The sequence below is a fragment of the Triturus cristatus genome, chromosome 10 (genome assembly GCF_964204655.1).
Source record: "Triturus cristatus chromosome 10, aTriCri1.1, whole genome shotgun sequence".
In the NCBI taxonomy this organism is placed as follows: domain Eukaryota; kingdom Metazoa; phylum Chordata; class Amphibia; order Caudata; family Salamandridae; genus Triturus; species Triturus cristatus.
In genome coordinates, this window is record NC_140593.1 from 922,026,032 (window position 1) to 922,052,364 (window position 26,333).

At 40.6% G+C, this 26,333-nt stretch overlaps 1 protein-coding gene across 2 annotated transcripts in view; it reads left to right on the forward strand.

The window, feature by feature from the left end:
- The window catches only part of PTH1R (parathyroid hormone 1 receptor), a 622,390-nt gene that overhangs the window by 487,435 nt on the left and 108,622 nt on the right, over nt 1-26,333 (forward strand). For both annotated transcript variants that reach the window (XM_085628749.1, XM_085628750.1), the window contains 3 exons: nt 1,646-1,740; nt 15,658-15,844; nt 17,902-18,055. In XM_085628749.1, the coding sequence (XP_085484875.1) occupies nt 1,646-1,740; nt 15,658-15,844; nt 17,902-18,055 (436 nt within the window). The remainder of the gene's footprint in view (nt 1-1,645; nt 1,741-15,657; nt 15,845-17,901; nt 18,056-26,333) is intronic.

Sequence of the window (26,333 nt, forward strand, 5' to 3'; positions counted from 1 at the left end):
GTTAATTTACCGTGTTTCCGCTCATGTATGAATGTTTGCACGTAGATGTGTATGTGTTGTATGTCTCCATTTGTTCATAAAATCTACAATGCCATCCAGCTTATACTAGGTACAGGCCTATGCGGTTTCCAACTTTAACAATGATTCCTACATTATCCCCCTCCTCCTAACAAGTTTCTTTCCATTTCTGTCATGATACTGTTTCAGGCATTCACGACTATTTTGTGATCCATTTGATTGCTCATTAGAATCCCCTTTTTGAGTTTCAATAGTTACTACTAGGAGTGATTTGTTTTCTGTTTAAAAAAAAACCCATTGAACCCAGTTCTATGTTCATTCCTTGGTTGCATTTTGCAAATTCTGTTATATGCTTCATAACCCTCATACCCATCAATGTACACGGTTGGACCCTAGCCTCCAAAACATGGCACTGCGCTTCAGATGAGGCCTCATCAATGGCTTATACAATAATAATATAATACCTTGACTCCGTGATAGTGTTACAGTATGCGCATTAAGATAAGAAATGCAAAGCCCAACCCTCCTCCTGTTTAATACTGAATATATTATAAATCCAGAGTGTGCAAAGAGAGTCTTTGATATTTTACTCAATTTCACAGCTTTTGTGCACATTCCAAATTGGTGTCTTCATTTTCGCATGGGAGCAATACATTGATATTTACATTTTGTGTGCATTTTACGGAAATTGAATTGCCTCCAAGCAAGCTGATTCCTGTTAGGAGCAGAGCCTCTCATATTTCAGGCTGTTCTGACACAAGACTCACTCCCTATGAGACTCACAGACGTATTGAGCCAAGAACATTCTACAGAATCTCAGGAATTCCCGACATTCTTGTTTGCCTCTGTGCCTCCACCAAAACGTGACCAGATCAACTACTTGAGAGTTGAGACCTTAAATGACGTTTTCTTGCAATAAGCGCATTGCCAAGTCTGATCAATTCAAGAAAACCTTCACTTCATTTTGTATATTCACTCTCTTTCAATCACATTTGAGGAGCCACTGCATGAAAGCTAAATGTACTTATTGAAGCATAGTAAAGTACCTCTTTCTTTTGCAAGTAATGTCTTCAATCTAGTTCATAGATTGACGTTCACAGCAGGTTTTCAACTCCAATGTATACCTAATACTCTGCTCTTAAACCTTTGCCAGAGAGAAATTTAGCAGGAAAGGGAGGGGCATTTTTTATCAATGTGTTGTTTCGCCCTTGCACCACGCACGGGGGGCAGGGGGCGCAAGGGCAACACAACTCCAAAGTAAGAATTATCACGCCACACAAGGCCACCTTGAGTGGCCCTAAATGGTTTGATAAATGTGAAGTAAAGCAGGGCAAATCGCTGCATTGCATTACTCTGCCATGGCACAATGGCGCCTGCGTTGGCGCTCATCAGCCAAAAGGGCACCATTGCAAGGAAAGGACGGGAATGAGCCATATAATGTTAAATACAGTGCATTCCTGCCCTTTTACGCAGAGCAGTAAGGTGGCTTGCTGTGCTGCACTGCGTGAAAGATTGTAAAATGTGCCCCTAAATCCATACCTTTGCTAGAGAGAATGTTCGTATGAAAGTGAATTCGTAATTGGTCAGAAATGATCTTACCAGTGATTCTGATTTTGTCGTTCTACAGGAGGTCTTTGATCGCCTTTATCTTATATACACCGTGGGATACTCCATCTCCCTGGGATCATTGACAGTCGCCGTCCTCATTCTAGGATATTTCAGGTAAGTGGATCACCCAGTTCAAGCAAATATCCAGAAATAAAATACTACCAGCTTTCAACCATATTCCAACTAGCTGTGAGCGAGAGGTTGAGGCAGGCAAACCCAGCAGATGTTTTGGACATTACTCCCCCTAAGGGAGTTCTGAATTTCTTAAACTTCCTTTTCTCCAGCCTTTCTTCATTATTTTGTCCTTTCTTCTCTCCATCATTCTTTGTCTTTTTTCTTCCTCCCCTGTTCATCCACCATCCATCCGTCTTTCTTGCCATCCATCTGTTTCTTCCTCCATTAATACATCTTACCATCCTTCTTTTCTTCCATCCATCATATAGCTTTTCTCTTCAGCCATTCATATTTCTCTCATCCTTCCAACCATCCATCCATCCATCATCCACCCATCCTCTATCCATTCATCCTTGCATCCATCTATTCTCGTTCCTCCTATCTAACTTTCCTCTCATTCTTCTACCACAAGATGTCATATTTTGAGCTTCTTGTAGACCAAGGTTACCAATAAAAGTCAAAGGAGCCATAAACAATTTAAGTGTTCCATGTTGCACAGAACTGTCCAGTGACACCCAACCCCGTTCAAGTTGCTTAAATGTGTGTGTGTGAGGGAGGGGTCATAACGCCCAGGCACTGTTCATTACTTCATCCTGCATTGAAAGCCTTCTAGCCTTCTAATGTGGAAACGCAAATCTAATTAGAAAAGCTAGAAAGATGTTCAAAACACAACAATCAACATTCTGGTTCAACTTCTCTTGTGGACATCGATATCTGCAATACAAATTAACTCCCCCTAACAATTTTACTAGCTGAGTGCACATTAATTCCAATGAGTAAAGGTTAACTTTTTGTGAAAATTACTGACCCTGTTTAACAGTGAGTGACTCAGTCCAAGCAGCGATGAATATTTTGAGAGAGCAGGAATACTAATTTTAAGTTCAAGAAGTTTATTGACAAAAAGTTATCAAACATCAATATTACAAACAATTAAATATTTGAAAAAAAAATCAACAAATATAAAGAACTGGTTCATATAGGCCATAAGATAAAAAGGTAAAGCAGGAATACTCTTGATTATGTCATTTTGGCTGAATACATAGCAGAATCAATGTTTCTATACCAAACCTATTTTTACCTGCCATTTTAGCCAGAGAATTTGCCTGAATTCAGCTGTATAAGCGTCTAAGCTAAATACTCCAAGCTTACCAATTTGCCACTGATCTGGTAATTCCGATTTAACCAGGAACTCTTTTAACCAGGTGAATCGGGATTAGCATGTGACTTCTGATGAAGCTTTCTGTGCCATTTTAGTAGGTACAGGGGAGGCAAAATGGATGCACAAATATAATTATAGTCTAACTTCCTGAAATGCATTCAAATTATCCTAATGACTGTGTCTTTACAGCAATGATAAGGTGGCCATATCAGCACTTACCTTTCACAGAATCTTTAGCACATTTTTTTACTGACTCATAAATTGTCACATGCTCCAATACACTTTCATGGTTGAGCCTGAGGTTTATATTTCGTTGGATTTTCATATGCAGGACCTCGTCTGTGTTCATACAGTTGTACCTATTATTCATATAAAAGGTAAGAGGCCAGCTAAGCTAAAATCATTAAATTGATGTTTTTTTTTTACTTTGAAACTTGACACATTACAAGATGTCTTTGTTTACAAGATCCAAAATATTTAGACTGTCTCAGTCGTATCCAATGTTCATCAAAGTGACCTAGATCTGTGAGAGATTTCCATAACAACTACTAAATATGTAAATAGCTCAAATTTTTACAAATTGTCTGCATATTTCTTCCATGTGGATATTCTGAAAATACTGGCAAGGATGGTGACTGAAGGAGCCAGGTTTCACGCTCTAGACTTACTCTGGAACTCCTGGTGGACGGCTCTTTGTTGCCTGCTTTGTAAGTGTGGCGGGGAGAGAAAATCATTCATCAATTATACATTACCAATGCCCATGACGCTAAAGGAACACAGATTCCTAATCCAAATTTAAGTATATTTATTATAAAGCCAAGAAAATTTGTACATATACACACCTCATGGTGAAAGTGTAAAGATACATGGGCACTAATACACAAAACCAAATCTACAAATGAAATTTAGACGGTAAAACATGCCCAGAATCACCAATTCAAGAATCAGAACGCAAATGATTATAGAGACTACATCAAAAGATTTATTCATTGGTGGCTCATGAGCAAAAAACATTTATGTGTCCCTACACTACTTCTAGAGTGGCATCCCTACTTAGCATTTCCCCAGGCAATATCCCTGAAAGGTGTCAGCACGTGAAGACTTCCTAAGAAGCACACTCAGGTTGAATGGGTCAAGTCGCTTAAAGATACAGAGCTCAATCTATGCTCTCCTCTCTTCAGGTAAGGCAGAAGTGACTAGACTGTATCCCTAACCCCAATACTAAAGTCGAAAATCACACCCTGAATACATCACAAGACCACCTCATCCAATTAGACCCTTCCTGTTAGATAACTTTCCATGAGGTAATGGACATCCTGGCTCTTGTTCGATGACCATGGTTCCCGGGCCTTTCCAGACATGAATGACATCCATCTACATTATCGGCTCTGCTTGACCAAAGGCATCCTCTCCTCCCTATGTCTGTCCAACTCCTAAAACAAAGACGTTATTCAAACTAACCAGGACCCATTCCTGCACCTGTATCAGAAACATGAAAGGAGAGAAGTTCCACAAGCACATACATTCTGATTAGCAACCTTCAACCCGAGTGTAAACAGGGAGAAACTGAAGTTAGGCCTACCAAGTTTCAACTAACATAAGAACAATGCACACGTTTAAAATACATGCATAGAGAAACCATTAATATACACACATTATATGAGCCTTTATAAAAGATACGTTCATTAGTCATGAAAAGCCTTCACACATATATGGTTTCCTAAATAAGTACATTTACTACGTTAATTATTTGGTTACAGGAAGAAAATATCTAATACTTCACTTGCATGTTATTAAAATTTACATTCAAACAACATCATATTAATACGACAAGAGATTATATGTGGATGCAGACTAACCATGATAACGCACACATACAAATAAAAGAGTAAAGTTGTGCTTTATCAAGACTTGATGGAGCAATGTTGGACACCCTGGTCTATGCTAATGTCTAAATAAGGCTATTGAGAATTTCTCTACCAAAGACTTCCACTTGGGCTAGTGAAGAAATGCTATAATCTTGCAATAGCTACTGACCTCATCATATACATAGCACCAACTCTGCATGACCACCATAAGCTGATGGTGAGGCTCATCTTCAAACGGAAGTGTTTTTTATTTCCTAGAAATACCTACATTAGTTAAGCTGTGTTACTTTTATGGGTGTTTTGTGAAAAGTTGGGTTGTTGGTTGAGGGTGGGAGGACCCTTCTCAAGCAACAGCCTTGTGAGGGTAAACCACACAAAGTCAACAAATTAACCAGTGCTTAACCCTCTGGTAGCCTGGTACAAAAGCAGTCCGCTTTAAGTTAGTGGCAATGTGTAAAGCATTTATGCGGTGTTCAAACAGTAATAAAGTAAAGCACAACACAAGAAAAATTTCCCACCAATTTAGAAAAAGAAAGTAAAATTTAATAAAGAATTTGACACCAAAATTAAAAAAATTCAATCAGTAAACCAAAGATATGCAATTTAAAGAATCCAGGCAATGATAGCGCCTAAAAGCACAAATGCGCTATCCGCAGTTATCTGGTCATCAAAGACTGGGTGAAAGTCAAAAGTTCAGGTGGACCATGATGGAGTGTGTGTCAACAACAGGCACCAGGTTGGTCACACTAAAAAAGTTACCCTTTAAGTCTAGTGTGAAGAGTTCCACTCAGAGTAGAGGAGGCCACGTGGAGCAGGGAGAGCATTGTGGATGGTTGTAGTTGTTGCACGAAGAGCAGGCCGGGCATTGTGGACGGTGATAGTTGTAGTTTGAAGATCCTGTTGGGAGATAGGGGTGGTCGTTGCTAGAGTTGCGCATTGGCAGTCACCTAGGGCTGTCGATTCTGTAGCACAAAGTGCAGATCTTGCGCTGCAGGTCATCGCTGGAGGTCACTGTAGGATGAGAAGTCGGGTTCACCAAAGCTTCACGTTCGCGATAGCCGAAGGTAGAAGAATCTTGTTCCAAAAACTTCATGATTTCTACTTTTTGCGTCAGAGGAGTGCACTCAGATACTCGCCAAGGGTCCAGGACCTTAGGAGAAACCTCCTGGAGATCAGGGACTCACTCTTACAGAGACCAGCAGGGCTCAGGCATTTCAAGTTGCAATTCCTGGCAGCAAGGTCAGGCAGCAGGTCAGCTGGGCAGATGCAGGGAGGCTTCTGGTGCTTGTTATGTCCCTATAGCTCAAACAATGAAGTCAGTCAGCTGACCCTTGGAGTCACTCAGCCTGTAATGAAGAGAGCAGGTCCAGTTTTCCTTCTTAGAAAGCAGGGCAGGCCTCAGGCAGGAGGAGAGGAGGGTGTCGTTCTTCTGTAGGATCCATAGGCCCAGAAGTGTACTGAAGAGTGGATCAAAGCGTCCCCTAATTATACGTGGTGCCCACTTTGATGTGGGAGAAGCTTCTAGAGCCTACATAGGTGTTAGGAATTTCCTTCCTGCCCTGTCTCAGTCTGTCTGGAGGCACAATAGGCTAGTGTGAATCCCTTTGGGTGTGAGCTGGGTCAGTGTCTTCGAAGTGCAAGCGTGGTAAGAGAAAGATCCACTCCATGAAGTTAAGGCAGCCCATCCTGTCAACACCCAAACTCACCATTGTAAAATTGCCTGGGAGGATTACACAAAGGCCAACTGCCAACTGCACCTAGTCTTGTGAACCATAAACAGGCTGCAGGCACCAAATGTGCCAACTTTCTAAAAGTGTCTAGAAAACCAAAGGGGGTTCTGGCTCGTATGGCAGCAAGGCCAAGCCAATTATAATAAGAGAGCAAAAAACAAGCCAATGCTGCGTGTAAATTCACCTACAAATTACCGTGACCTGAATGAAACAAGAGCACTAACAACCAATTATTTAGTTGGATTTAATCCTGTGAAAATTCTTTTTAGTTCACGATCAAAAACATTTAAAACTGAAACAGTACATATTCATTGGACCACACATAAAAAACTTAACTTAAAGATGACAATATTGGGAACATTTAGACACCACTGTGTTCATTCATACACTCACCCATAAGGCCAACATTCATACCACTCATACTACTCATGCATCCACAATAACATGCGACTTATAACAAAAATGTATAATTAATAATCTTTACACATAGGCCATCAAACAACTACTGGACATAATGATGAAGCTTAAATGCTGTTTTTTACAAGATTGGCCGTAGAAGAACAAGGTCTACGCGTTTCGAATCCCTTAGTTGGCAGGGATTCTCATCAGGACCGACATAGGACTGCAAACAAAGCAGAGAAAGAAGATTTACTAAGCTGACCCACTTTGTGAGCGAACAACCGCAAGGTCAAAAAAGGGGAGTCTTACCTTAGTCTTTAAGGAGAACTCAGCCACAACTCTAAAGAAAAAGGAACACCAGCTTGGTTACCTATTTCTATGAAGTGTAATCTAGATGGCCACTTAGTTAGTGATAGACACACCCATACGAACATAAAAACGACAATAAACACGTAGTCTAGTTATTATTAAAAAGGCTTACGGGTGTGTGAAGCGGTGTCTGGTAGACTGAACGTGATTCTGCCTAAAATCAGAAACCACCACGGGTTTATTCGCGTTGATGGGTTCAAAACGAGATCTGAAAGCAAGGGCAACATGAAATGAAAGGCGCGTCCTGTTGCAAACAATTAGTGGAACCGAAATATTTAAATATTTTAAAGAAGGTCTTAGAGCGCTTACCTCCGGAGGAGGAGAGACTGGAAGACTCAGCTGCAACTCGGTCGTCTGAAGTTACCGAGCGAGGACTCGCAAGGCGTGAGGTTCGCCGGCCGTTTAAAGGTTCAGTCACAGTTGAGAGCTCTAAAGGAGAAGGGGGTCTGCGTCAAAATACTAATTCCAAGATAGTCTTGCGGAGTTCGTGAGAACAGATTAGAACGCGAGGCAATGTTACCTGGAGAGCCGGCGTTATCCGTGTATCTGTTTCTCAGGGAATGAATCACCCGTCAGGTAGCTGTGCTCCTATTGGGGCAACTTTAATTCATACGTGAACGGGCGTGGTTAACAGGCTTCTGGGAATCGTAGTCTGTCCACCTGTGTTTGGAGAGTCTGTGGTTTGAACAAAGTTGGCAAAAATGCAGAAGCGCCAAAGCTCGCGCGTGTGTTTTGAGAAAGGTGATACTCGGGCTATATCAAGTACAAACTTGAGCGTGGGAAGACTTCCAGCTCAATGCCGCCTCTGCGCAATATGCCTGCAGTGTATTATATCAGTGGAGTGTATTATGTCAGAGGTGGGGCAAAGTGGAAAGCGCTAGTTGGACTGCATCCAATCGTGTCGTGAATATGAGGAGTCAGCTACGGGGAGGACCAACTGCGCATATGCATTCGATTGGCCACTTTCTAATAGAGCACTTGAGAGCTGGAACTATCCCAGGAGGGCTGCAGATTCGCAACGTTCCTGTAATTTTTACAGACGATCCAATATACAAAAAAGGATACAGTCTTATTGAAACGAAATGTAGTAGGGACCTGATGGTCCTCACAGTGGAAACGGCTCAAAGACTGTCTAAACATCAACTAGAGGAAATCGCAACTTTGGAAAGCGAAATCAAAACAAACCAACTCATTTCGGATGCAAAATCCCTTCTAGAGAAAGTTGATAAAGAAATTCTAGAGTTTAAAGACTATTCGGTAAACCAGAAGAGCAATAAATTCGAAAAGGATAAAAGGAATTTCTCTTTGGATAAAGTCTATCCTTATTTGCAGATCGACTTCTATTCACGACCAGAGTCGCGCAAATTCCTGCCCGAATACCAGGGTAGATCGAGAAACAATTTCATCACTTTTTCGGATACAACATCATCATCAAGTGGTAGTGACGTAGATAATTCGAATAACCGTTCAGACTTCAATAGAAGAGGCAATTCACAACAAAACTATCAACAACAACCGCCTTTTTTAGGGCGAGGCCAACGGAAACCTCGAGGGAGATCCAGATACACAAACCAACCATGGGAGATGTCAACAAGACGTCAGAATTACAAAAACTAAATACCTCACCAATCTTTAATCTATCAGAAAAAGTCTTAACAGATGCGGAACTTAGCATCTTAGAAATGGGATTATCCTTTGTACCAACTAAAGGGACCAATTTTGTACAACTTAAAACAGAGTTCATCGAATTCTGCCGCAAAATTCGGCTCAAAACCTTCTTTCTTGAAAACCCCATACAAGTAAACACTGAGACAACTGGATTAAAGAAGAAATCAAAGTTTTGCCCTCCGGCGTCAAAAGTTCCCAAAGAGGTTATAATTTTCGAAAAAGTGATCCTTTCAGCAATAGCTGAAGTTGAAAAACAAAAAAGGAAATATGTCAAACCGAATATTACCAAGGCTCAAAAAGAAGCATTACTTGACTTAAAAAGTGACCCTTCAATAATAATAAAACAAGCTGACAAGGGGGGATCCATCGTTGTATGGGCAACCGAACGGTATACCACCGAAGTCAATAGACAACTTTCGAACCAATTCTGCTACAGAAGGATAACAAAAGATCCAACAGGCGAACTACAGAAGAAACTCTTCCACATACTACAACAAGGGTTTGATCAAGGCTTTTTGGGTAAAAAAGAATTTGAGTACTTAAAAAACATCTACCCTCGCACCCCGGTCTTTTATGTACTCCCGAAAGTACACAAAGATCAACACCATCCACCCGGGAGACCAATTGTCTCCGGGTGTGAGTCACTAACAGAACCCATTTCAAAATTTGTGGACTTTTTCTTGAAACCTTTTATGCCAGAAGTAAAATCGTATCTGAAGGACACCACCGATTTCTTAATCAAATTGGAAACAATGGAGTTCGAAGAAAATACTCAATTTCTAGTGACATTAGATGTAACATCATTGTACACGGAGATCCCACAAGATGAAGGACTGGCAGTGATTAAAACATTCTTAGACAGCAGACCCAAACCTGAAAAAATCCCGACAGAGTTTATCATGGAGCTAGCCACGTTTGCTTTAAAGAACAACTATTTTTGTTTCAGAGAGGACTTTTACTTCCAAATCAAAGGCGTGGCGATGGGCTGTCCATTCGCCCCTGAGCTAGCGGTCCTCTATATGTCCAAATATGAAGACAAATTTGTCCATAATAACAACCCATTCGCCGATTGTATCAGTAACTGGGTCCGATACATCGACGATGTTTTCATGGTATGGTCAGGTGATGAGCAAAAGCTACAATCCTTTGTAAATTGGCTTAACAACAGGACTCCGGATATAAAATTCAGTATGAACTGTTCCAAAACCAAAATGCCTTTCCTGGATGTTGAGGTTTACCCTACGAATGGACGTCTAACAACGACGTTATACAAGAAAGATACGGACCGAAATCGAGCGCTACATTATTCTAGCAACCACCCACGTAGCCTAAGAGAGAACTTGCCCTATGGGCAATTCCTGCGCATTCGCAGGAATTGCTCATTTAAAGATCAATAGGAGCACAGCTACCTGACGGGTGATTCATTCCCTGAGAAACAGATACACGGATAACGCCGGCTCTCCAGGTAACATTGCCTCGCGTTCTAATCTGTTCTCACGAACTCCGCAAGACTATCTTGGAATTAGTATTTTGACGCAGACCCCCTTCTCCTTTAGAGCTCTCAACTGTGACTGAACCTTTAAACGGCCGGCGAACCTCACGCCTTGCGAGTCCTCGCTCGGTAACTTCAGACGACCGAGTTGCAGCTGAGTCTTCCAGTCTCTCCTCCTCCGGAGGTAAGCGCTCTAAGACCTTCTTTAAAATATTTAAATATTTCGGTTCCACTAATTGTTTGCAACAGGACGCGCCTTTCATTTCATGTTGCCCTTGCTTTCAGATCTCGTTTTGAACCCATCAACGCGAATAAACCCGTGGTGGTTTCTGATTTTAGGCAGAATCACGTTCAGTCTACCAGACACCGCTTCACACACCCGTAAGCCTTTTTAATAATAACTAGACTACGTGTTTATTGTCGTTTTTATGTTCGTATGGGTGTGTCTATCACTAACTAAGTGGCCATCTAGATTACACTTCATAGAAATAGGTAACCAAGCTGGTGTTCCTTTTTCTTTAGAGTTGTGGCTGAGTTCTCCTTAAAGACTAAGGTAAGACTCCCCTTTTTTGACCTTGCGGTTGTTCGCTCACAAAGTGGGTCAGCTTAGTAAATCTTCTTTCTCTGCTTTGTTTGCAGTCCTATGTCGGTCCTGATGAGAATCCCTGCCAACTAAGGGATTCGAAACGCGTAGACCTTGTTCTTCTACGGCCAATCTTGTAAAAAACAGCATTTAAGCTTCATCATTATGTCCAGTAGTTGTTTGATGGCCTATGTGTAAAGATTATTAATTATACATTTTTGTTATAAGTCGCATGTTATTGTGGATGCATGAGTAGTATGAGTGGTATGAATGTTGGCCTTATGGGTGAGTGTATGAATGAACACAGTGGTGTCTAAATGTTCCCAATATTGTCATCTTTAAGTTAAGTTTTTTATGTGTGGTCCAATGAATATGTACTGTTTCAGTTTTAAATGTTTTTGATCGTGAACTAAAAAGAATTTTCACAGGATTAAATCCAACTAAATAATTGGTTGTTAGTGCTCTTGTTTCATTCAGGTCACGGTAATTTGTAGGTGAATTTACACGCAGCATTGGCTTGTTTTTTGCTCTCTTATTAACTTTCTAAAAGTGTCATTTTTGGAATTGTGACTTAAAATCCAACATTATCATTAACAAGGGTTTTAAATTACAATTCCTCAGACACCAAACATGACATTCTTAACTGCGCCCACACTGAAGTTAATACTTATCAAATCTAAAAGGTAAACCGATGTTATTGTATGTGAGAGAAAGGCCTTGCAACAGCGAAAAACACATTTAGGGTTTTTCACTACCAGTACATGTAGACCTCAAAAGTACATGTATACATTTTTAAATGAAATGCACCATGCCCTTTGGTCTGTTTAGGGCCTACTCTACGAGTGACTTATATGTATAAGAAAGGAAGGTTTAGGGCTAGCAAATGGCTTATTTTGCCATGTCGACATGGCAGTTTAATACTGCACACACAGGCTCCTATAGAAGGCCTGGGACATGTTTTAAAAGGGTAATTAAGTGGGTGACATAATTGTTGCTGCAAGTCTCTAGTAACATTTATTTACAGGCCGTGTACCTGTAGTACCACTTTACTAGAGACTTACAAGTAAATTAACTGTGCCAATTGGGTGTCACCATATTTAAAGGAGAGATCCCAAGCACCACTCATCCTATTTGTTTGAGATTGCTGAGAGCCAATCGTGATTGTTTTTGCTGTTGTGTTAACCAAAAAGCGTGGCAGGGAACATGAGCGCCATGAGCTGTGGTCCACAAGCCACAAGCTCGATCAGGAGCGGGACAGGAGGGAGCAGGAACGGGAGCTGAGACTCTGCCTGTACAATTAGCTTCCTGCTTACCAGCAGTTGAAGCCCGCTCTGCCCATCTAACCACCCACCCTCCATTTCGGCCATCCAGCCTGTGCCACTTCAATCTACATGAATCTACAGACAAGCTCTTTGTGTATGTGGAGCACTTTGCACGGAGAGAGCAATTGAGAAAGGTAAGGCCATGGGTCCGCGGCCTAGTGCTGGCTGATGCGATGGTGGCTAGCACTAGGTTGGTGCACCTTGTGCCTGATAGCATAAGACAGCATACCAGTCTCTCTATTGATCCTACTCCATTAAAATGCCCATAGAGACAAAAAAGCCACAGAATCCACAGGAGGCCTTTTCTATTGCACTGCAGTACATGACGGGGCTTTTTTCTAGCTGGGGAAGGGATGTAGAAGTGAGCACGATGGCTGTAGTCAGCTGTAGTCATCCACCGCAGAGAAGAGGGACCAGGCCTCTTGGAAGTGACTCAGCCAGGTCTGAGCAGAGCCTGTTGAGTCACCTGTTGAGCACCCACCTGGACTTCAACCCCTGTCCCCCCCGCCCCCAAGAGTCTTTTAGAAGTCCTTACAGAAGTCTTACTGTCGTCTGCCAGCTGTCGGCTGTGACTGCAGCTGAAAGTGTATATTAAGTTCTCCCAGAATCTCTGGAGTCTATAGTCGACACATCAGGAAATAGTTACCGTGAATGTCTTGTTACATTCCGTGCATTAGTTGTCATCTAGCAGTCAATTCGATATTCACTCAGCCTGCAACCTTTGCTGCGGTAGACACTAACGTTCCTGAAGGTGACCTGGCTAAAATGACATTACGGAAATTATGTTCTGGTCGTTTAATTGCCGCAGCAATCCTCTGAAATGTAAACAAAAAAAAACTTGTCGGAAAAGACCACAGCTGCTCCGCCTCAAAAACTATCCCTCCATTTCAAGTTTTTTTTTTGTCTGCAAATGTATAGCGGAGCAAAGAAATTGCCATGGTTATAAATATGGATCCAGGTCTAAAGGCGCTTAAAGATGAAAGTCATTTGAATTATTTTCGTCAGCACAAGAGTTAAGGCAAAGGATCAAAACCACCTAAAAAGATCATTTAGGCTTTAAAAACCATAAATCAGGAAATAAACAGCCTTCTCAGAAAGCAATATATGTCTTTCACAAACTTGAGACAGGCAGACATTTATCGCCTTAAGCACAAGAGAGCTGGATTGAAAGTGAGAGAACGTAGAAATAAAGAGGATAGGAAATGGATTAATCTGAGGGAAGCTGCTACTTTTAAAAATTTAGGAAATTACTGGTCTTTTATTGCCCAATATATTGATTCTACGGTCAGTGCGCAAGCTACCCCGATCTCGGATGAAATCTGAATCCAATACATTTCTGAGTTATACGCATGTAATTCATGCACTAGTGACTCCCCTGTCGTAAGAGTCGATATTGACCCATACCCTCATATGGCCCTCTCTTATACATAATGATTGTGGGTTTCATTAAAGGTGCAAGAGATTCTGGAGCCATGGGCCCCGATGAAATCTCAATTGCACTTATTCAGCAGGAGGTCCTTTTATGGGCTACCATTTTATGTCCGGTATTCCATCATTGATATATTTCGGGTGATATCCCATCTTCCTGGAAGGGAAGCATTATCGTTCCCCTGTATAAAAAACGACTGAAAATGTTTCCAGCCAGCTATAGACATATTGCTCTTCTGGATGCGGCAGGCAAATATTTGCAAAAAGTCTTCTACTCTATTGTCAACAGTGAGCATTTGGAAATAACATAATTCCTAAAGAGCAGGCTGGTTTTCGAATTAATTGTGGTACCCTTAATAACATTGCCTGAGTTATCAATACTGTTGGGTGTATAGGGTACAATGGCGCTCATGTAGTAATCACACTTGGTTAACTGCAATAAATATTGAATTTTGGTGCATCTAAAACATTGCCTGAGTAGTTTGCATTTATTCATTTCTCCACAGCGTTCAATAGGGTAGACTGAGGGACTCTGTGGAGAAAATTCAAATATGCTAGAAAACCCTGCTCATCTTCTAAGGCCAATTATAGTCCTTCACTCTTCCACCTGGACACAAGTGTTGATGGGTGGGAATAAAGAAGATTCACAGAGTAATGACAATAATGTATTGAAGCAGTGGTGCCTGTGGTGCCGCTGCTATTTTTGCTTTACGTGCATGATTTGCCCCACAGAGAGGGAATGGTGAAGGGTGGTGCCCCCAAAATTGGCTCTATGGATGTGTGTTGTATTTTATACCCCACTGATGTAGTCCTGGTGAGTCGAACATCAATAGGACTCCAAAGGGGTCTTAGTACCTTGGAATTTAGGCGGCTGAGAACTATCTAAAAATAAACATTTCATAAAGTAAAGTTTTGACTTCTAGAAAGAAGGGAGCTAGAATCGGGCAGAATGTTAATTGGTTCTTGGGGAGTGCAAAGATGGAAAAAGTGCAGTTTTACCCTTACTTGGGCAAGATTTTCTATGGTACTTTTTGCGATAGTGATCACATAAGCCATTGCATAAGTAAGACACTTTCTCTAAGTTTCGGCTAATAACAGACTGTATACGAGCTGTGGGAAAAGGCACTTTGCACATGTCCTGTTGGTTTATAAGGCAAGAATTCTGTCTACATAAAGTCATGCCTGTGAAATGATGGACTGGAGGCTCTGGATCTTTTTCAATATAGTGTAGGGGAGCATTTGGCATCAAATGTGCAATTTGAATTCTCTGACCTCTCTGTCTTTGGTTCTTTGGCTGGAGTTTGGTTACCTCTCACTGTCGTGCTCACTCTGGTGGCAGTTCTGCAGCGGGGGAACCGCCTGCTCCAGAGTGAAACGGGTTCAGTTTTTGCCACTTAAAGGCACAAAATCTTTAATATCCTCAAGGAGAAAAGTGTATTTTACTCCACCTTATAAAATCAATTGACATTTTTAAATAGCCCAAACTGGACATTTCTCATTGTCAAAATCCTATCTAAAAAGCTTATTAAAAAAATTCTGTGTATAAAGTAAGCATTGAAAGTTTTTTTTTGCATTGTACACAACATGCAACAAATATGGTTGGTCAAGAAAACAGTATTTGTAATCACCTTTTGTAATGTGTGGTTTTTAGGTAATGGGTCAGACATGCTGTTATGCTTGCAACTTGGATAAGAATGTTTAATTATAATGTTATGGGTGCCAGTTTGGCCATTTAAAAATGTCTGCCATGGTGGGTTGTGTTGTCTATAATGTTCCTATAAATAAGCCTTTTTTAAAACATCCATGTGCCCACCATTGCTTCACCCTGTTTCCCTACAGGCGGCTGCACTGCACTAGAAATTATATCCACATGCACCTGTTTGTCTCCTTCATGCTGCGAGCTGTCAGTATTTTTGTGAAGGATGCAGTCTTGTATTCCGGATCTGCTCTGGAGGAGATGGACCGAATCTCTGAAGAAGACCTGAAGACTCTCACCCAACCATTTCTTCCAGACAAGTCACAGTTTGTGAGTGATTGAGAGCTACTATTGATTGATTCACTTTCCATTTGTTGTGCTCACTGATTTGTGAATGAGGCTGCACTGGAGAGAAAATGTGTTCTCTCTAGTGCATAAACTAAGTCTGAGTTTGCACATGTGCTGGAGAGAGAGCAGTAGTAAAAGATGCACATGGCTAGCCTCTAGCTTGGGGCTGTGGGGGGAAGGAGCAGTCTGTGACAGCATCTCTCTACAGTGGTCTTCCTGTAGTGTCCCTGGCACCGCACCATCGGGCTAAATTGCTGTTGGAGATAATGGGGGACAAAGTAACCGTGCACCACTTTCTACGTAGCATTTGTTTGACCGTCTCCGATGACCAGGAACCAATGTTTGACTTTATACTCTATCTCAAAGGGGTTGATATCACAGAGTACAGAGCTTCAAAGTACTTAACTGTGCCTGCCACCACAGAACTAACAAATAAGGAACTGTGAAAACAATAGTGTTGGATAGATACTTTTAGTAACATCTGTAGAAAGTGAACTTTTAAATAACAACGAGTAAGAGGGTATTAGATGAGAATAAATCAGCACAGGGTGGGTTTCTAAAGCCTTTCACTGACCTTTTTCCAAATGCTAATGATTTTACTCTGGGTTTAAGTAGGTCATAGACAACCAGTTTTCTGTGCTCAACAGGGCATGTCAATCGGTCCCCTTACATTTATTTTAGGTGTGAAAGTGCCCTGGAAATCTAGTAGCAAATATGGCCTTCCCTTTATAATTGAGCATACTATTCCATGGGCCCAAGATTGTATCTATATCCTATCATGTATGAGATGAGATGGTGTGGTGAACTTGTCTTCTGATGTTTTGAACAACTATCTTCCCTTTTGCATTTTATGCTCCTGTGGCAATTGTTTTTTTTCTTTTTTTGAGACAGGCATATCCAGATTACCTGCAGTTATGGTGATCCCACTGAGTTTTTGTTGTTGTTGTTGCTAATTATGGGGAGCACCTGTCCATGGAGCGGGCTTGGTGTAGTACAATATGGCAAAGTAGATAATGTTTTACATTAGTTTAGGCTGTGGTCCAGCTGGGCCTCCACAATAAAAATTGATGATTGATTGACTCCAGTCCACTTAACAGTAGGGAAGGTGTTGGGATAGTAAACTACACTATTTGTAATGTTAGCACGCCATCTAGCGCAAGTCGATGTAAAGACTTGCGTTGTAATGGCATCGCGTGTTTACATCGCCTTCGTTGTAACGACCGCGATGTAACAGCATCGCGGTGTACTCACTGCGATGTTAACGATGTTTCCCTGAGATTCTTTGTACCTTGCAAATTGTTTTCTGAGGAAATCTCTGTGACTCTACCATAGTACACTTGTAATCCCACTAGAATAAATGTAAAACGTGCAACAAAGAACAAATATTTGTGACCTGAGAGCATGCTTTAGTATTTTGCTGGGATCCAGCAAAGAACCTATGCTGGGTCAGTTATGTTTTGCTTTCTAAGAAGCCTCCAGTTATTTAAGACAAGTGCATACTACTAAACACAGTTGCAAGGCTGTCACTGGTTTCAGGACTATGCATTTGTGTAACAGTTATGAAAAGGATAAGAAACGAATCACAAATTGAAAACTAGGACAGTTTGTATTAAAAAAGCAATAATTCTCAAAAGACACATTTACATTTTTAATTTTAAAAAGAGTATTCCCTACAAAAATGAATTCGTCACAGAAAACAAGCAATTTATAATCTGAAGATTTAAATAAGCTCTGTGAATCTCTGCATTTGAATTCCAATGCATCTGAGGATTTGGGGGGATTTTGTTCTGTCGATTCATCATTAATTCATGATTGGGAACAACACATGCAAAAGTAGATCCTTTCTAATTATTGCATGAATGCTGAACAGCTTGTATGTTTATGCTACTGTCTCTTTGCATTCTTGACGATAGACCCCACTCAGTCCTCCCATTTCAATTTTGCAAGAGGTTTTCTTCTTTTGTTCTTCCAGTAATTGTCATCCATTGTTTATCAACATCATCTGATTCCCCTAATATATTTTATTTTGGTGTTTTCAGGTTGGCTGCAAGATAGCTGTCACATTCTTTCTCTATTTCCTGACTACCAACTACTACTGGATTCTCGTGGAAGGACTCTACCTCCACAGCCTTATCTTCATGGCCTTTTTCTCAGACAAAAAATATCTATGGGGATTCACATTATTTGGCTGGGGTAAGATATTCCCGTTTTCAATGTGTTCAATGCTATTAAAATTGGTTTATGTTGCAAAACAAAATAAGGTAATTACAGGACATCATCCACTCACCAAAGCAGGTGGTAGATGTACCAAATGAGTAGTAATTCTGAGTTAGGGAGAAATTATGCCTACAAATTTCACTTCATCTTGGCAGATAGCAAAAATGTCTGAGTGAGCTGGTATTCCACCTACTTGGCTGTTTACTGACCGCAGTCCACCGGGCAGAAACATCACTGTCCAAATGGATGGGACATCATGGTGTGCACCTGTCTCCAGAGGAGTGTAAGTTCCCAAGCTTCTCCCAATAACACAGGGTGTTCATGGCAGACCCGCCTTTCAAGCCCTGTACTAATGCTCAGCATATGAGCAGCAAAATGCTGGTTTTACTCTGGGCAGTGGTTTCCTATTCATGCCAACACTTCAAGAGCAAGGAAGTATCATGCCACCAATAGTGGAAAGATGAAGGCAATATTCAGATGGTATTCCCATTCAAATGAGATACTTCAGTGAGGATTAAACCCTTCAGGTGTGTCAAATTACCTTTATTCTTAGAGGAGCGTTATGCCAGGGACATCTGGCTTTTTTTAAAGGGTAGCGGCTACTAACCGACCCTAATCATTCAGGACTACAGCCCAACCCTATGGTACCTCCCTGACCATGATGAGGATGGCTACTGGTAAATGTAGTGTTTACATTCTAATATTACTACAACATGTTTAGTTGCTGCAAATGCGCATGTGACAACAACTAATTTTCTGATGTGTGATTACATTTGTTTTATTGGAAGTCTGCTTATATACTATACTAACCGAACATTGGGGAAGAGATGTTAATTTGTAGTACAATGCAGCACAGCAACCAAAGATGCTGGACTACATTGCACTATGAGGAAAGAGCCAGGTAGTGTTATATCTACAAACGTATGGTGGTGCTTCTCTCTTCCCTGGCTCTTTTTCAGGCCACCTAGCCTCACATACATACACACCTTTACATTATAGTGCAAAAGGTGTGTGCCTTATATGTAGCATAGGATTTGTACTACAAAATACTATGCTTAGTCATACTATAAAATGTTTCCTCCATTATATATATGCTGTACAATGCAGCACATGTTCAAAGTGTAAATGTTAGGTGAAATTGAAACTTTCTTCTTATTAGTGGCTGCCTCAAAGAGAGGTTATTTGTTGGGTGACAGCCCTGTCTACCATTGCTAGTGGATAAGGCTTTTGGTTAATACCTTTGGGTGTAAGTGTGGAAACACGTATGTACAATCCATGAAATGACCCCTAACGCAAAGCAATGCAATGTTGCGCAAAGTGCAATTTGTGTTACTTTCAGGGGTTTTTGTCTGGGCAAGAAATACTTTGTGTTTTGAAAGTAAATACTTTCTTAACTTTTTATGCTGGTTTGCATCACTTTTTGTGACTTTATCACTACTTTGCAGAGGAGCAGTATGCCTCTTTCTTTACAACTACAAATTGGTGTACTGAAAAGCACTGTTATGCATTTAAAAGAAAGTGTTTGTATAGCAATACTATTATGTGTAAAACAATACTTTTGTCTGCAACATGACACGATTGTGTGTACATACAAAAGTACTAATACATCAGCGAGTGCAGGAAAATATGTCAATTGTAAGAAATGTGTTTACTGGAAAACAAGTTTATATGCAAAATACATGAGTTTTTGCAAACAGTCAAGAATGTAAAAAAAGTAATAAACTTGCTAAGCACATCTAGAGAATAAACCACAATTAGGGTAGAGGAAGACAGCGCAGCTATGCAGTTACAAAAGGTTGCACTGACAGAACATCAATTTGCACTTCGCACAAATGATTTTGTTCCAAATGCTGCATGGCTTCGCTACGCACCAATATGTAAAACCAGGATTTTCATATCTACAGATTCCACAAACTTTCCCAAAATCTGCAAACTTGCAATTATAATAAACAACCCTTCAATTCCATGAAACAAGGTATCCTGACAAAGTGACTAAATGAAACCACTTTCACATAATGAGGAAACGAAAAACTACCTATGCACATTTTTAATATTACTAGAAACTGTGGGGTTTTACAGAGAGGAAGACATTAAAAAGGGCTTTCTTATTTGGGAGTAATGGATTGTATTATGGAATTCAATCATGTCAATCTGCTAAAACGTCAACACCTCCAGGTATACGTTCTGGTAGCAGACATACAGTGTGAAAAATATACAACATGGTACAGCAAGACACAGATGTTTCTTATGTCACTTACGAGTAAGTTGCACTCAGAAGGGATGTATTGCAGCAGGCTGGAGACAGCTAAAGAAGCAGACTATAGGTAGCATAACTCAAGGGCTGAACAGTGCATGTGAATCAGAAGGTATCATAACCCAGACAACCACTAAGCACAACCCTCCTAGCAAAATAAACTAATCTACACATATGAAGGACACTCAGCCAAGAACACCGGTAAGACATGATCGAAATATCAAAAAAGGATCTCATTAAAATGTGTACTCTTACTAAAAAATGTAATCTCCGCCTTATTAGTGCACTGAAGGAACATCAAACACTCTGTCGACCTTATTGTACGACAATGTAGTATTTATGGTGGGACAATTCCTATATATATTTTTAATCCAGGGTCTGAAATGTAGGGCCTGAGGCCAGGTCACCATCCACTCAGTGTTTCTGCTCCCCATCTAGTTTGCAAACTGACCTCATCTTGCAATTAATCATTCACCATGTAAAACGCCTATTCCCGGGAAGGCTAAAAAAACCTGCCTAGTTAATTTGCGATTTCTTGCAATTGACTGCAGATGAATAAATTGATGCTTGAGAAAGATAGCAAACATCCCTCCCAACATTCATATTCATTGATTGCAGACTCTTTAAAATAAAAAAAGAAAAGCAGCCGGACCCTTTAAATGGCAGGAACAACTTCCAAAATGTATATTGGTTATAAGTGAATGGCATTGCAGGAGCATGCATCAGTCCTCAAGTTGACTGCCTGGACACCCAAAGCACACTCAATGCCAAATGCTTCTATTTACAAAGTGGAAGCTGTTCGTTGTGGACAGCTCCCACTTTGTGATCACATTGCCACTCTCTTTTAAGCCTCAGAATAAGTCAATGATTTGTAATTGTGATTGAGAACCATTGGCACATCACACTTGGAGCTGCAACGGGGTAAGAGGATGCACGTTACACACTCCTTTCAGTTGTGAGGAATGTGCTGCAAAGGGTATTTTGTGAGTCAGAAAATGCATTTAGTACATTACAACACACAGTTTTAAGGTCACAAAGCATGTGGACTTCAAATTGCATATTTATGCAAAAGCAAAGTAGGCAAATGTCACCCCCCCCCCCCACCACCAAATGTAACATGTGAAAACATCTTCCACAGTGGTTTGTAACCCAAATATGACTAGGATTGAAAACTAGGAAATTGCATATTTGCTGAAATGAATGAACTGTTTTTAATGGTCTTTTTATAGTTTTATTGCTGATGTATATTTGAACTTTTATGATTAATATTGTATTCATCGACTAAAGTAATTTTGACTTGACTAGACTGGACTAGGCATTCTGTCTCCCTACCCACCATGGCCACCAACCACAAGAGAAAAGGCTGCTCCACTAGAATAGAAGGCCTCCTAGCATTCTTCATGATGCTTTGCCTGCAACCTACTGCTTTTGCACCATTTAAATATTTAATCCAGTTGTGATTCTTAATGCTTTACATTTAGCCCAGTGATTTCTTTACAAATGTATGTCTTTGAAGATCAACATTTAAATTTGTCTGTGATTGGATTCAAAGTGCTGCAATGAACATTCCATGTCCAAGTCAAAAGAAACTTTGGCCTTATGGAACCTGCATTGTACACACTGTGTGTAATATTTGCACATGCACAGCGCATACAATGTGGATGCCTTAGGCGTCAATCGCAACTTTAACCATGGAGGACCACAGCCTGCTGAAAGAACAAACATACCAGAGGAATGACCACGATGGAAAGTTACTTACAAATACAAATATTTTGCCCATTGTTAATAGGGATGAAAATCCAAAATAGTAGATGCTGATTTTTTTGATATTTGAAATTTGTATATTAACAAGAATTCACACAGAGACGTAGGAACAGAGCAATATTTGTCCCGTTAACTTGATAAAATTGAGAAAGAAACCACATAAGTTTGCAGATGTTTCACTCAAATACATATGCAAAAAGATACACGCTTCCCTGCGGAATGTGAGGCTTTTTCTTCACAATGTGGACTAAAACCTAGATATATATAGTCCGACGTATAAGTATTAGTTACAACGTCTTATTTTCTTCTAATAAATTTTAGTTAAGTTCCCTAGTTCCCAACCTCTGAGCATCTATTACATTTTCAAAAAAAGCGCTTAGCATATTGTGACCTACTTACGTAATTTGTATACATTATGAAAAAGGACGATTAGCTAAAAACTCCAGTCTGAACAAATAATTAATTTGGTCAATACAAATATCTTTTTTATTTAATCCTGCAAAATATACTGAAACAAATGTGAATTAGGACAAAGCACCAATGAAGTTATTAGCAACCTTTTTGTAAATTACATAACTTCCAGGAACTATGTCATTTTCCCTTCTGTGGAATTACGCCTGAATAAAAATTATGTTTAAGTCTCTGATTGGAATCTATTTATTCCATTAAAGAATGAATAAAGTTACATTACTTATCATTGAGGAAGAACTGTGGAATTGAGATATGACCAGATAATTGAATAGCATGTCAGAAAGTTGAGTGAAAGCATAGCCGTCAGGGTTTGCTCTATAGTCTGTGCATTCCTGACAGTACAAGGCGGTTTATGTTTGTCTGATGTAGCCCCCTCAATACTTTTTTCAATGGTTGATATTAATTGAGAATGATTTAAATTACATTTTTTCTGACTTTTTTCAATCAATGTCAGTGTCTCATTGGCAAGGTGGTTTTGACGTTCCATTCTCTGCTCAGTCCATCGCTAGGAGTTGACACTATGGGCCTGATTCACAAAGGTCCTCCGGTCTGGTGGTTGAGTCCCCGCAGTCATGGGGGAGTCTCTCTACTTGGGACACAACCTCCACAATGAAATGTCTCATTGCGGAGTTTCAGCCCTGAGTGCAGAGACTCCCTCACGATTGCGGGGCCTCCATCAACAGAGTAAAGGCCCTTTGTATATCAGGCCCTATGTTGCCGTCACAGGCAGATGGATGAAATGCCTCACAGTGATAGCACTGAAGCAGTGTAAACATCACTCATTGCCTTTATGCATTATTGAAAATGTTTCCTTTCCCACAAAAGTAGAAAAGGTTAGCTATTTATTTTGAAGTGCCATCTTATGCTGCAGTGCACCAAGCACCTGATATTGGGTAAAGATACGCCTGGCATGAGAAAACACTATGTGTTGGGTCTGGGTGTTCTAGAAATATAATACTTTACAGCAGTCGCGGCTCGCAATACTCGCGGGCTTCTTGCAGGGGTTATCGTGCTGGGGTTACCGTGAGGGGGTTTGGGGGTAAAATAAAAAAAAACTTACCTGACGGTCCCACGCTGCCTCTGTTCCTGGGCCGGGTCTGCATTTTCCTGCTCCTGAACAGGAACAGGCATGCTCCCTCCCCTCCTTTAAGCCAATCACAACGCTGCAATGGCAGCGTTGTGATTGGTGCGGAGTCCCGGACAGCTCTTAGCCAGGAACCTGTAGGGAGGCCATTTTCTCTATGTAGGCTGCCTACATAGAGAAAATGTAGAGCTTGACTGCTTTGGTCGGCCCCAGGGCCGACCAAACAGTCAGGGTACTCAGAGTGGTGCAAGCCATTCCTCCCCGACCCGCCCACCCACCTGCCCCCAACCAGGCATATCCTCCCTCCCGCCCCCAATCAGGCATACCCCTGCCTTCTGCTTTCTCGCAGTGCGACAAGCAGAAAGTAAAATAGTATTTAAAATACAATTTTATTTTCTGCTTTTTGCACTGCGAGAAAGCAGTGAGGCGGTGCTCCTCCACCCTAATGGAGGAGCCGCCCCTGCTGTACAGTGGAAAAGTGGTGTGGAGTATGTGCACGTAATGCATTTGTGAATTGTCTGATTCCTAGACAACCTAATTGAGCACATTCTTCAAGTTCAATGAGGCAGGCAGCAAATGTGGATATAGTACTATCTACATCATGCTTTTTTGCAAGAGAAATACAGAAACACAAGGATTAAACTACAAAGTAAATAAATAAGTGGAACACACACACCTAATGATAGGCAATTTATTTTAGAAGTCCAGTACTGGGGAAAATCCATGTGAAACCCCACAGTAAATATCAGTATGTTTGAAAAGAGAACTGGCGAATGTGATCTTTTGAGAGATGGTCAACTTAATTTGATTAAATAAAAGTCATTGCCCTTGGTCAATAGTTACTTTTCTCCACCTATGTCATTGGCCTAACACAAGTCGGGTGTCACAAAGGTTAGGAGTATATTCCTGAGACTGATGCCAGAAGTATCACTCACAGAATATTAAGGTATTAACATCTATTCACAATATCAGATAACAATCAATTTTTTGCCTGGTAGTGTGCTGCATTCTAAATTGACAAAAATATATTTTCTGGGAGGAATGTTTGAATTTTACAAATTGTTTATGCTGTGTGCAATTATCTGGTGGTCAAATCACTTGGAACTACATGGTAACTATGGGCCATATGTAAGAAAATAGAGTTTTGCGATTCTCAAATTGCGATTTTCAGTGAATCGCAATTTGAGAATTGCAAAATGCAATGTATGTAGGATTTGCTAATAATTGTGCAAATCCTACATATTCCTTATTTGAGAATCGCAAATTGAGATTCGCAAATAAGCAATACCTTCCCATTCATTCCTATGGGCTAGGAGGCCCATATGAATGAATAGGAAGGCGTTCTCAATTTGCGATTAGCAATTAGAGAATCGCAAATTAAGAATGCAATTTCAAGGGTGTCAGGGTGTCAAAAGGACACCCTGTTGCAGCCCTGAAATGGTCATGTGTGCACATGTGGCACACATACATGCCCATGGGCATGTATGTGTGCCACATGATACTTTAGAAAATGCAAAATAGTGCATTTTTAAGTGAAATCGCAATTTACCACCAACTTGAAGTTGGTAGTAATTTGCAATTCCTTAAGGCCAAATTGCACTTTCTTTTGTGCTTCTTACATTGCATTTAAGGAATCGCAGTTTGCGATTCCTTAAATGCAATTGCATAATAAGGAATCGCAAAATTTGCGATTCCTTATATTATGAGGGGGTTTTTGTGTGCTACATTGCACACTGCTAATTTGCGAATCGCAAATTGGCTTCATACATATGGCCCATATATTTTCACTAGTATATCTTTCACTCCACTTAAAAACTTATGCAGGTTAGGGCTTTTAATTTGCACTTACCTTTATATTAGGGTGCTGTCATAAAATTTTCTCTGCTTATAGTTGGCAACTTACTTGATGTTGTATCTTAACAGTGTGTTCTTTCTGGATAATTATCTATGGAAATTGGGTAGTGTTGTTTGAGCTGAACACAGGTTATAAATAGTTTGTTTCATGTGAAAACTTAAGTACGCAATTGTGACATTCTTACATTGTTCATTGAACATGAATGTTAAAAATGGGGTTTCTGGTTGGCTGGGGTATGCACCCAAGCCAGGCAGAACCCACCACTCTAGTAAGAGCAAGTCAGTTACACACCAAAGATAGCCAGTGCTTACCTTCAGGTAGCTTGGCACAGAGCAGGCAGGCTTATCCTTCGAGACAATGTGTAAAGTGTTTGAGCAACACACAGAAACACAGTGAATACACAACAATAGAGACTCCATACAGGATTATGTAAAAATAGAATATATTGTACATAACATAATGCCAAAATGACATGAATCATATATAATGTGATTATTTAGATAGTACTCGTTACTCTGATCGCTAAAAGGCTAAACATTACATCCATCAGAAATATTGGGCAAGGAGTGCAAGATGTGTAGGGTAAATCAAACACCATTGCAAGGAACACAGAAGCACAGCGCACTTTTGCTCCTAATGCCTGTTATGTGGTTGTTTTAGTGAGTCCTATTACATTGGTTATGTCCAGGATAGCATATAGGGTGCAGGAGCACCTGTGCATGTAATATATGTCTGGGTCTGGTGGCACAGTGGACAAATGCATCCACTGTAGGGGCCTGTGTTCGACCTCATGGTCACAGGTTCAAATCCCGGCGGGTCCACTCAG